Source organism: Oxyura jamaicensis, chromosome 2 (assembly GCF_011077185.1).
Source record: "Oxyura jamaicensis isolate SHBP4307 breed ruddy duck chromosome 2, BPBGC_Ojam_1.0, whole genome shotgun sequence".
Taxonomy (NCBI): Eukaryota; Metazoa; Chordata; class Aves; order Anseriformes; family Anatidae; genus Oxyura; species Oxyura jamaicensis.
Window position 1 is genome coordinate 124,006,016 of NC_048894.1, and position 13,618 is coordinate 124,019,633.

The window sequence follows — 13,618 nt, forward strand, 5'->3', positions numbered from 1 at the left end:
TGAATTCTTTCTCTCCCTTCCCAGCCACCTACTCCTTCCTTCCCTTCCTCCCGTCCCACCTACCCCCTTCTCTCTCTCTGATTATCTGATAAAAAAGAAGGAATTGTAACAGATTCATTAGTAATCTCAGAATTTTACATACCTTTCTGGCACATTGACTAATGATGCAGTCTGTGTAACATACTGTTTTCCTACAGCAGTGTTTGAAGTACTGTTGACCTATAAATTTGATACAGCTCTAAAGCTTTAACACTGTATTTCTATATTAGTCTGCACTTCAGCTTTGTTTTGAACCCTGAGAAAAAAGGAACTCAATCTTTCTGGAATCCTGAAAAATATGTTTGGTGATATAAAGAAGAAAGTACAGACTGATGTCTGAAAGCAAGCTAATCATTGATACTTTACTTTTAATGGCAAAATAGCATCCAGTATGTTCTAACTTTTTCTTGCAGCAGAATGATAATCAGTGCTTTTTTTTTTTGCAGGGTCCTTACAAGTGATGAACAAAACCAGGAGGATTATGGAGAATGGAGGGGCCTCTTTTATCAATGCATTTGTAACCACCCCGATGTGCTGCCCATCTCGTTCTTCCATGCTGACTGGGAAGTACGTGCACAACCACAACACCTACACCAACAATGAAAACTGCTCTTCTCCCTCCTGGCAGGCTACTCACGAGCCCCGCACCTTCGCCGTGTATCTCAATAACACTGGGTACAGAACAGGTAAGAGACAAATCAACAGTAGCTCTTTGTTTAAGCGAAGACGGTGGACGTGGAGTGGCAGGTCTTGACTCACTGCCTGAAATGAGGTGACTATTGTTCTGAATTGGGTTTACAGAGCAGGGTTTTAGTGTAATAGGGAGGGAGGGTATTACTGCCAGCTGGTCCAGATCTACAGCTAACAGCCACGCAAAGTAACTCGCTTGTAATGGAGCAGCATATTTTCATGCTTGGATGTCCCAGGTGGGAAATAAGCTGTTGGGCAGTTACACCTCGTGAGAGAGAGGTGCATTTTCGTGGCATTGTGGGTCTGAACTGGCAGTTCCAGCCATGACTATGGTCAGTGTTAGGGCCTGCTTGTGGACCGCTGCTAGCAGTTCTGGGAGAAGATGTCAGGGCCAGACTAGGGACTGGTGCCAAAGACCTCACAGGAGCAAAGTGCCTGTCATGGGAGTGAAACAAGGTGAATGCTATAATTTAAACTTTGCCATGGGGTGATACTTAATTTGCATTTTCTGAAAATGAATAGAAACATGCCTTTAAGAAGGATTGTTCTGTTGTGCACCAATAAGATTTGATAGTTTTCTTGTAAATTCCTGGTGGTTTTCCGTAGTCAGGAGATTCCTTTCCTGTCTACAAAGAGCTCTTCTTATTCCCCTCATCCATGCTTCAGCTTGATGTAAAACCCAATTCATTTATGCATCACCTATCCCCTAAGATTCAATCTGTAGACACGTTAGGCTCCAGCCTGACTTCCCCTTCTCGAGGTACAGGAGTTGTGCGAGGTCATCAGGGTGCAATTTGTCCAGAAGCGTCATCCGACTACAAAGACTCTCCTTTACAGGACCAAGGAGGCATGGATCATGGTGCCAACTGTGTTCCTTACAATGTAATTGGCAGCAGAGAAAGTTGCTTGTATCAGTGGTTTAGGCACAAGAACAGATTGCTTTCAAAACATAGCAGGCAAATGTCTCCATGCTGTCTGCTTGTCCTAGTTCTCTTAATGCTGCTACACTCAGCGCCTTACATTTATCTGCCTGTTTGCCATCTTTTCTTCACCAAACAAACTCACTCTTTCTTCCACTCTGTCTCTCTCTATCTGTAATTCTGGAGAGCTTCTGCATCCTGTTTAAAAAGCAAAAACAAGCAAATACTTATCTTCTCTGGGCCTGACACATGCACTGAACAGTTCTTTAGTCTCTATTAAGCTGATTTCAGCAAAGTTGCCGTCAAAATACAGCACTGCTAAGCCTGAGTAAGGGTTAGCACCAAGGCTTTTGAGGGGAAAAAGAGAGGAAAGAGCAAACTGATTACCACTGCTAGAAAATGTGCTGAATTCATCCTAAAATGCAAGCCTCAGAAACCCTTTCTTCTAGGTCAATGGCCATTTCATGTGGGATCTGCCTTTTCTGTTCTTAAAAAAATGAGTATCTTACTGACTTGTAATGTAACACTTGCTGAACTGAATGCCTCCTGTGTAAACTGGACAGCTGTGGCAGACTTTGGTGCCACCCACCCTCTTTGCCCTTCTGGGGGTAAACGCTCTGCTTTGGGTAAATCTGCACTGCCATGTATTATAAAGGCACATGGAGAAGTCTACTAAATGCAGACTTGGCCCTATTGAATGGAAAGGAACAAAGGAGTAAAAAGAAAAGGAAAAAAACCATTTCCAAAGGCAGACAGAGGGAACACAAGTCATAAAAGTATCAGGGTAGTTGAGTTTTAATGAATGGCAGGATGGGGAGAAAATAAAAATAAAAATAAAAATAAAAATACTTGTATGAAACTGTTTCTGACCAAAGTACATTGCTGGGCCCTAAAGAACTTATCCCTTTACTCCTTGTAAGATGAGCCCCCCCACTTCCAATTACCCCACAATTATTTTTTGATGCAGAAGCTTAATTAACAGCAGAACTTGTAATACATTTTTCAAGGACAGTGCTTCCTCATTAAAGAGTCATCAAAAGTCCACTAACTAACTAATAATCTACATTTCACAGCCAGAAGATTTAGTAAAATTGTAATGACTCAAGAACACCTAGGAGTGAAAAATAATTGAGAGTGGAAAAGAGGTAGCTGGGGAGAGAGAGCAGCTACATGGGCTCATCGTGACTCTGTGCTGAGGCTGCAGACTCTATGGGTATTTATCCTGTGCATTTCTGTGTGTTTTGGGAGGAAATCAGTATTCTCCTCAAAGGGAAACTGAGCCAGAGAAAGAGAAAGTGAGTGACTCAAGGCCACTCAGTTTGGTGGCAATCCTGATAAAGGACTAGTCCAGAGAACCTTGATATACCAGTTGAGACAATGTGCTATCCCTCAAATCTGGTTCTCTGTTTGAACTGATGAGGATTTACCTCTCGCTTTTTGCACAGGGTCAAATTATTATATAAGCCAGTGGAAATAAGGGGGTGGCAGAATGTTTATATGATGTCCTTACTTCTGTTCACTCCAGATAGTTTCCAACATCTATAAAGCATCCTCTGTCTAAACCTGCCGCAGCCTTAACTAAACCCTGGATACTGCAATTGATCACGGGTGGGCAGGCTGATTATGAGGAGAGTCCTGCTAAAGCCATGAGGACTCCAAGAAAGCACAGCAGTCCATTTAAAGAGGTCTGAAATGTGCTGTAATAAACTGCAGTCATAATTAAAGCCCACTGGGAAAACCTGACAAAAAACAGATTTATTTTTTTTCTTTACTTTTTCTGTTCTACTCCTGTTCTACTCTGAAGTGACCTAATGGAGATGTTGTTTCATGGGAACATCCCTTTTTTAAAATGTCAGTCCTAAATCATAGGCAGGAACTGTGCTGTGTGGGAACAGGGCAGACAATATTCAGAAACAACACTGCCAAAACAAAATAGCTTTTGCTTCTAATTATCATTAAAAAAAAAATCCTAAAACAATTAATGATGTTGCAATGTTTATGGTTTCCCTTACTCACAAGCTGTATGCTAATGCAGAAATGAGTCAGTTGCACAGCTTTCTCACTTTGAAAATGCACAAAATTGGTAATATTAAACCAGAATTTCTAGAATGCCAACAAACAGTAGGAAATAGCAGGGGGAGATACACAAAATACGTAGAAAGAGAAAACAAAGCAACTCTGCAGAGCTTCAGAGATGAGATTAGTTTTTATTACATAGGCTCCAGCTATACTGGGGAAGAAAGATGGTCACTCTGTAATTACTTTCAACTTTCATGGAAATTGTCAGAACAGCTTCAGAAGTTTTCTTTCATCTTGTCGTTTTAAGGTCAGGAAACATCCCATCAGCTATTCAGAAATTTTATTCACAAGATTATTAGTTGCAGGAGTTGGAAGTTTTGCTTTAGCCCTTTCCAATGCTGGCTATTTGCTGTCCTTTCAATACTTCCTGCAGTACTGTTGAAGTCTTTTACTTTACCTTTTACTCTTTTTTTCCTAGTCCTACAGTACATAGCCTTGCCTCTCAGACATGTTCTTTGGTATTGTCAGAGCACGCTGCCCTACACTTACACAAATACAGAGAAAAATTCCAGGTCTGCACTACCCAAACCTTGGCATCCTCCAGTAGGCAAGCAGAATTGTACCACATTTCAATGTAGCAGTAACCAACCGTTATCTTAGCATTTTAGAAGAGAGAGCCATGACAGCAGCACAGCCAATATCCATGAGACATCAATGTAACCATCATTTTATTGGTATACAGTGCGTCATACTTTGTATGCTGGAGGATTTTACAGTTTTACCAGCTGAAGTTTCGCCCCTTTGCATATCTGAAGAGAAATTTAAGTATAAATTCTCCCACTGATTTAACATAGATATGCATTCAGGGCCCTCTCTGCTTAGTGTTACCTTATAAAATGATTACCTTCTAATCCTCTCTCCTCTTAGCTCTTCACAGGCAGCATAGCTGTGCAGGAGCGAGCAGGAGTCTGCTCTGGCTCAACAACCACTGACAGCCTCACAGCAACATGCCAAATTCAGGACCAGGCTCTCTCCTTATGCAATCACACCTGAAAGATCACCAAATTAGGCCATTATTTGCTTACATATTTTTTATTTGTCTTTATGAAGACGTATTTCCCAATATTTTATTCCTTGCTGAGATGGATCAAGAGATCAGAATAAGATTTAGGGTTTATGCATGCAAGTGTCCTGATGGTATTCTCAGCCTTTTAAAGGACAGCAATGGCAAAAGCTGAGCAGCGTGAATGCTAATTTTTAAACACTCATGTTTGCAAAACTCAAAACTCAGGAAGTGGCTGGACATCAGGATGCTGCTATCTGATATGTTTTGACATTAGCCACAGACTTCTGTGTCATGATCAACATAAATGGTCATTTGTTTGACATCTAGTTAATATTTTCAACAGTTCACATCAGCTTTTGATGTATGTCAGTTGACACTTGTCAATTATGGCTACCTTTCTTAGTGTTATGACCAAAGAGCTAATAAAATACTGAGGTGACAAGAGACTGATGGCTAAGCAGTTTGGGGAAGGAGTATTTAAACTGTACACCACTCTATTTTGACACATTTGGACAAGTCAATCTTTCATAACTTGTGCAAAAACTATGCCTTCTGAAGGTGTGGGTAGACAATAAATTTCCTCTGGAGGCAAAGCTTGTGTGTTTCCTGTTCACAGCCTTACAGTACAATTCACTACCAGCACACGCTATGTTTAATCTGCATCGTTTCAGTGACCTAATTTGTATCCTGCCTCATGCACCACTGCAAAACAGAGACGATTTCAGGATGTGATGTTAGGGTGGGAATGAGTATGCAGGGAATGAGTTGTCGTTTTCAGAATATTTCTAAAGTGAAAATAAAGAAAGAGAGAATCACAAGTTTTAGGTTCTTTCTTAATTGGCATAAAAGAGGGTGAGGAGCATCAAACATAATTTAACTTGTAAATAATTTAAATAACTAAAAATATGCTTGTACATCTCACTTTTCAGAACAGAATTGCACTTTCAGTCAAGCTAGAAAATGTTTACATAAAAGTGAAACATGCTGAATATATACAAATAGTTCACAAAAAGTGAAGTATGGATGAAAGAAAAGGCCGAATAGAATAATGAGCAGGATTTTCTCATTCTCTGTTATCATTTGAAGTGAAACCTTTTTTGGTTTCTGTCCAGGACCTCATCAAAAACCACAGCATGTTTGCCCACTCACACTTGAAACAGAATTCTGTGCCACTAAATACTGTGCAGAAAACCATACACTAAATGATTTTTAGCAAGGTTACACATTCAAGTGCCTCATTTCAGAAAATCTGGATAGAACATTTGTGTGTGCAACTAATTCATCTCTCTTGTTCATGTGGCCAAATGACAGTATTTAACTGTATAAGAACATATCACTTGGGGGGGAGGGATGAAATTTCCTCTGCTTAAAAAGAGGATAGACCTCTATCAAGAGGTATAACACTAGCATCCACATCTTCAAGGACAGAGGTCTCAGATCCCTTCTGCAAGACTTTTATTACTCAGTAACTAAGCAGAGTGGGGTGGGGGGGTGCAGATGTCTGCTGAAAGGAAGATAGCAGCGAGATTCGGGAGATCTTTTCAGGCATTGTTATGTCCTCCCAATGTCCAAAAGTGTTCGTTCTTCTGAAATTCTGCCTCCCCTCATCCTCCCTACATCCAACTAGGAGAAGCAGTCTCCGCTCAGATTTCCCATCCCAGTCTTCTGGCCCTGCAAAGCCTCTTCTGGGCCCCTGCTCTGAGCCTTGTCCCCCAGCCTGTCTGTCGACAAATCATTCCCACCCTCCTTCCCCGCCTGGCGTCTAGTCACTCCTTGACAGACATGTCCTGTTCCCACCGCTTGCCATTAGCAATCTCCTTTCCCAGCCCATTCAGAAAATCAGTTTCTCCTCACCCCCGCCACCCCCCCTCCTTGCCTTGTCAGTCCCCTTCTTTCCCCTTTCTTCATTCATTGTCCAGTTTCTTGGTCAACATTCCCCGTCCTGGGCCCCCGAGCCTCCACTGCTTTCCCCCTCTCTCTTTTTCCCTCTCTCAGTTCCTTTGCTAGATCCCCTGGGGCCCTTCCCCAAAATGCTTGTCCTTATCTGCTCACCTCCTGCCCTCTGCTTCTCAATCAACTTTCTCCCGCCTACTGACACCCCTCACAGGTGGACAAGGAATGCCCCAAGGTGCCCAGATCTCCAGAAGATGCAAACTGCAGTGGGTGTTTTTTGTTTGTTTGTGTTTTTTGTTGTTGTTTTTGTTTTTTTGTTTGTTTGTTATTGTTTTGTGTTTTTTTTTTTTTTCAAACCTGAGCAAAATTTGGACAGATTCTCCCTAAGATGATAAACGATGCATCCATGACAGAAAGTCTATCATGTCTTTGACAGAGTTCATGCTCTCCTTGCAGAGCATGGAAGTTCTATCAAATGTAAGCTTGCATAATTTTTTTCAGATGTTAAATGTAATTCCTTTTTCATTGCTGTGGTTCTCAAAGGTGGCTACTGTTTGGGCTAAGAAGTTTCAAAAAATTCAGCCTGAGGCAGACATCCAGTGTGGAAAATTTCAGTCCAAGTACGAGAAGGTTATAAGCAACTGAAAGCAGGGTCTTATAATGAGAAGTGTCAGACAACATCAGGACTGGAAAGTGCTACCAGCTTGGCTCATAATGCAAGCTTTGTTAAAGCCATCACCCAGGCTAACGATTGGTATATCAAGTTATAGGCTAATGCCTTTTGCAACTGCTGAGTTATAAAAGCTTTAGTGCTCTTTCTGGTTACAATGCTAAACCTGACAGCAACTGGGAAAGACCCACAAAGGTGGAGAAAGAGTGGAAAACCTGAGGCTTTCTGCTTTGGTTAAGTTACATGACAGGGAGCTAAAAAATCAGAATAATATTCTTTGCAATGCCACAGGCTTCCTGCATAACTTAGGTCTAGCTGAGGGTTAACCTCTTGGTGCCTCAGTTTCCTCACAGCATTTTTAAGTCTGCACTTATTTCATTCCTTAGGGAGGGCTGGAATACTGATCTGACTTGCTGCAGTTAGTGATGTGATACCCTAATGCTTTCAAAGGTAATCTTTCAGCAGAAGGGAAAAAACAAACTTCCCAGCTTTAAAACTATTGTTTGCATAACGGGAAGAAGGCAAGGAGGATTTTAGTGGAGTAGTCTGGAAGTTGCAATTTTGTTAGGCTCTGTCCCCAGAGCACAGAGTCACCGTGCGTCAGCTCTGAAATGGCATGTAAACAGTGCTTTGCAACTCTTGTAAGTGGTTTCCTGACTTTGCTAAAGGAAGTGGGCTGTCTGCTTAAAGCTCTTGTCTGGGTCAGCGTGACTAAACCTTACAGCAGCATGCCTTTTTAAAAGTTTGGTTTGGTTTTAAATCAGAAACATTCCCACAAATTTCAACAAATACCAAGGGTGTTGAGCACAATGTATGTCCTTTGATCCATGGAAGTGGAGAGATGTGTCTCCAGCAGACACAGCCCACTTCACCTGTGTGCTAATCCATTAATGCTGACAGGAGTAAGGGGCCTAATTCTGTTGTGTAATGCTGTAAATATTATTCATAAATCTTGTATTAAGTGCTGGGAAATTAAGTGGTGGGAATTATGAGAATTTGCATCACATTAAGCTATAAAAAATCCTGGCTTCAAACTCCAGAGATCCCCTGGGTCAAATTCTCCTTGCTGTCAATTGCAACCCCCTGGCTCTCTCCGTCCAGTTCAGGACTCATTAGCTAATTGCTAAAGGGAAAACAAAAACCTGTATTAGGGAATATTTTCATATTAGCTACCAGACATGCATATTCTGCAGCTGCTCCTGAGACACATAGATGTCTGTATAACTGTTCACCCTGCCATGTGTTGTTGTTTGCATAGACTTAATTGAACGTACTGACAAAGAATGTAATTATTTTGATATACAGAGTTACTCTACATGCGGTTAAAAAATAACAATGTGTCCCAGAAACAGTTAGCAAAACTGCCAGAATACTGTTAAAAACTGTCATTAAGGTGCAAAAAATGGCATTTATCTTCCCTGTTATCCCTGTGGGGGCCATTAAACACAATAATGAAAAGATGTCCCTTGAAACGGCATAACTTTTTAATGAGGCTTTTACCCATTGAGTCATAAACCCCATTTTATTAATTACAAGCAAAAATGGCTTCCAAAACCTTGAAACTGCTAAGTGCAAGTGGCTTCTAAAGCTGAGCATTCCCAGTCACCACTCAGAATTAGGCAAATCAGCAAGCGCCAGGCTACAGCTAAGGATGCGGGTTGACTTTATCAGCCAAACATTCGAGGATCCAGCAAGAGTATTTGCACATCACAGTGTCAGCTCCTGGGCAGTCCTGTGACATACTCTACACCACTTTAATTGTTTACAATCCTCTGGTTAACAAAAAAACATGTAGGTCACCAGTAGTGATTACTTGCTGATTATTTGTCCCCATGGACACTACTGCGCTTTCCTTTTATTCCAGCACTTGTCTTCATTCAGAGCGTGAAGATCCAGACACTAACTGCTGGGATGGAGCTCCAGCTCTAACTCACTGGCCCTATCCTGTACTCAGTGGTACTCAGAAAACCCCATGGTGAAATGATTGAACCCATGTGTTTTAGTAAAAGCTTTGCTTTTCCCTTCACATGTATAATTACTCTTATCCTCCTGAGCTTTTGACCAGCAAACCATCCTTGGTTAAAGTAATTTGGCAAATGTAATCCATTATCACAGCTACTGATGATTCTATGAGTATTCAGGGCTGTGTTTGACATGGGAACTGCTTTATTCTAAAACAGGGTGAAACATCTATTTCTGCAAACTGTCACTCAAGGAGCTGCTTAAAACTTGACATTTCTCAGATTATTTTTATGATAAAATGCTAAATCATTGCCAACACAAAGGTGAATGGTTCAGTCTGTCAATCTGAAGTCTCATAACATGCCCAAAATCTGGGGTTCAGGGGGCCAAGAGGGAGCTAACAAAACATTATTAAAGTTGCAAACTTAAGTAACCTAAAGCAAGGAAATTCCAGGATGAATTGCCCCCTACCAGCTCCAAGCCTCCCTTTCCTTTTCTAAATTCAATTTATCTTTTCCCATCCCTGTGTTCCAGGACTTTTCATCTCTGCATTTTATGCTGGTGGCTTTCTCTCAGGTAATGCCTGAATATAAAAAGAAGAACAGGAGAGAAAGAAGCTGACTGTTCTTTGGTTTAGGGTCAAAACTGAAACTGTGAGGACTTTCCGAGGTCCATAAAGGATCAACCTGTGGTGACATTAAAATAAGAAGCTGTAGTAAGTCTTTCCTGATCATCTGTATGCTACAGTTTTTCAAAGCTTGGCTATTTTAGGACAGATTTTCATAGCCACCTCTGTTATTTACAAAGGCACTAAATCAAAACCTAGAGACACTAGAGCTTCTTAGAGAAAAGCTTGCCAAAGATTTTCAAATGGCAAGCCCATTTATTTTTCCCTAGCCTTTTTCTTGGAAATTGCTGAACTGTTTGGCTAAAATTTTCCACAAAGCAAAATCCAGCCTGAGTCAGATAGCACGGAAACTATCATCGCTACTGATTGAAGTTTGGCACAACTGTAAACAGCAGTGTTCAGGTCTCAGTATTAGTCAATGGTAATTATAGGTGGGGCTATCAAACCATCCTACATGTTAAATTGCCATAACTTCCATTTTACAGTTTGAGAGCGTCTGATCTTTGTGGGAGGCAGGTTGGCACAGAGTCCTTTGCAGATGAACACAGCACGTGGAGGTTCCCCAGGGTCATGCTGCTGGAGGATCTGGGATGGCATTCAGGAGGGCTGACCTCAAATCTCCCCTGAACCACAGGCTGTCCTTGATTTTGCTTGGCTCAGTAATGCTCTCTCTCCCACGGTCAAATCTCACTCCCATGCTTTTCTTCATTATTGTCTCTCTTTGATTTCCATTTCCCTTCTGCTCTTTCTATGGCTTCTTTTCCTGCGGTATTTCAGCCTTTACCTTTACATGTTCCCTGAACATCTGACTCCCTGAGAGTTTGACACAGTTCGGCTGCCTTAAAGGAAAGGTATTGTTTCCATTCTGGGAGGCATCAGTGTTGGGCACATATTCCTTCCCCACAGTTACCCTCTTCACCTCAAACTCCTAGACTTCTAGTTGGCCCCAGAAGAAAAAATGATAGTGGCTGGGTTGCTTTCTTAGTGGCTGTGGGAGGAATAGCTGAAAAGTCTGGGCTAGTGTCTGCAGGACTTGTTTATATGTCACATTCCACGTGGTATAGGAAAGAAACATTATATATGACTATAACCTCTGATTAGTGACATTTGGCAGCTAAAAAGATTTGATTGCACCATAGTTATGTTGCCTCAAAAAAGTTTTAATTATGAACATTTTGATTTTTCCACCAGTTTTCCCAGGAAGGAGTTCACCATGCCCACATCAATCAGATCTGAATTGCTGAAGCCCTTCCACAAATGTGCTCTTTGGTTAGACTGAATGTGTCTAGGTTGAATGTGAGGTTTTCCAAAGTGACTTCATTTCCTAGTAGGAAACAAGTAAGGGTGTTTGATGTGCGTCTCGAAACCCAGCCGAGGGAGTGACGCTGGGCAGAAGCTGTCCGTGGGCAGGTCTGGCTGCCAGGGATGGGCTGGTGGTGAGAGCACACCATGATGGGGTACAGCCCGATGGGTGGTTATTGCATGCAGGAGCTCTGTCCTTGCAAAGGGAGAGATCTCTGTCATTCTCTTGTCTCCAGGTGAGACTTTCCAAGGGTTTGCACACCTTAAGAGCTTCCATACCCGCTTGGCTCTAGCAGCAAGGCAGCTGCATTTGCCAGTGTGCCAGAGTCAATCGATCCTTCCAAGGCCAGTTGGCCAGCTTTCAGTGCTCGCATATCTTTGGCATAAGCATTCCCAACAAGAACTGGGAGTTTACAGCATTGTGAGACTATTTTTCTTTTTACTTCTGTCCAGAAGAGTTGGCAGGAACACCTGCAGACATTCCTGGGCATGACGGTAGTTTCTGAAAGCCTCGGTCTGTGGGGGTTATGACATGTCACCAGCAGCTAATGGAAAAATACACTTAGTTTTGCAGGCCAGGTAGAGGTAATTGACCTCCAAGACATTGTCTGTCTATTAGATTTGCCTTAGAGAAGCTTTGGCACTAAAGCAGGGCAGGGATTCCCTTTTGCTCTACCCAGATGGGGCCCAGCAGGAAACAGTTCCAGACTTCCCAGACTTTTTATCAAACCAGAAAATGCAGCCAGGTTGTGAAGACCAAACTTTCAAAAGTTAGAGGCCGAGCTCCAAAACATCACAGAACTTGTTTAAAACCACAAGAGGTGTTTCTCAGATGTTTCCTCTAGGGAATGAATTTTTATTCCATTTTCAAGTGGATACCAAGAGAAACATCTGCATTCTAAAGAGAGAAGAAAAAAAAAAATCTCACATCAGCACTAGATTCCAGAAGTGGCAAACTAAGAAAAAAATAAAGTCACAAAGGCTTTCAACTCTTATAAAAATTCTGGAAATAATTTGTCTTAATTTCAAAGCCCTCTAAGATATAAAAGGAACATTTCTAAGAAAGTGACTCTGACTCATCCTAACACATTTTGTCTTCATTCATGCATGCTTTTGACTCAGACTAAAAGACTTGGATTGCAAAGCCTCATGTGCGTGTTTTTTGTTTGTTTGTTTTTTGTTTTGTTTTTGTTTTTGTTTTTGTTTTTTTTTACCTTCACAGCTTTTTTTGGGAAATACCTCAATGAATACAATGGCAGCTACATCCCTCCTGGGTGGAGAGAGTGGGTTGGATTAGTGAAGAACTCTCGCTTCTATAATTACACCATTTCTCGCAATGGTAACAAAGAGAAGCATGGATTTGATTATGCAAAGGTATTTTCCAGATATATAAATACCGCATCCTTAATCCATATAAAAATAACTTTTGGATAATTAATTAACCAGATAATTAATTAACCAACTACAACCAAGAAATTGCAATGCCATTTTTCTCTCCAGGGCATTTCAGATCAATTTCTGTGTGAGAATTTTAACTGCGGGATGGAAGAAAGTTTCCAAGGGCTCTTCAGTGCAGTCTGTCGATTCCTCTCTCCTTCACTCTCTCTGCTAGAAAGTGTTGATTCTCTGGCAGAAGCAATCAGTAAATAAAGGCCTTTCTTGAAGATAACTGTGCATTTTGCACTACTAAACTTTAAAGTTAGCTGAGTGTTGTCAGTTAATACCCACATAAGAAACTTTGGTTAATGCTGCTTCCAACTATAAAGTGAAAAAAAAAAAAAAAAAAAAAAAAAAAAGGTGTGTGTCTGTGGTGTCAGACTCCGGATATGACTAGGAGAGCAGATAAGCACGAGAACACGGCCTTTGGAAAACTTCAGGGTTTGTTTGTGCTCTTGACAAAGTTTGGAAAATATGCCAAGGTGACCTGCCCACTGCCATGAAGTTTCTCGGAAAGGCTTAGGAGCACAGGGTGCAGACTTTCCAGCCTGCAGAAAGCAATTTGGAATTTCCTCAGAATGTAGGCTCACGGAAGAAGATACAGATGTTGCAGCTGTGGTTTCTGACCCATGTAATGAGATTTTATTGGAAGCTCACGATGCCTGTTTCTGATTTCCCCACCCGTAGAAATTACATGATACTGATTACATATTTATATAGAGTAAAAAAAAAAAAAAAAAAAAGAAAGCTGAAAGAAAGCTGGTTAGTTAGACATTCCTCACACACCCTGTGTATGTAGCTAAAATAAACGGAAATAGGAGGGGAGTGGATGCTTTGGGAGAGCAGTCATACAGGCATTTTATTCAAGCAGGCCACAAAACCAGAAATTATCAGAACTCTGGTGCATGGCGATCATTCCCCGTTTTGCAACCCAAAAGGTCGCTGGCTGTCTCTTCCATGCCCTTGCAGGGTCTGTAGCAGCCACGGCTACC

At 41.5% G+C, this 13,618-nt stretch overlaps 1 protein-coding gene across 5 annotated transcripts in view; it reads left to right on the forward strand.

The window, feature by feature from the left end:
• The window catches only part of SULF1 (sulfatase 1), a 106,897-nt gene that overhangs the window by 43,377 nt on the left and 49,902 nt on the right, over positions 1-13,618 (forward strand). For all 5 annotated transcript variants that reach the window (XM_035319450.1, XM_035319454.1, XM_035319451.1 and 2 more), the window contains 2 exons: positions 486-725; positions 12,412-12,563. In XM_035319450.1, coding sequence (XP_035175341.1) covers positions 486-725; positions 12,412-12,563 — 392 coding nt within the window. The remainder of the gene's footprint in view (positions 1-485; positions 726-12,411; positions 12,564-13,618) is intronic.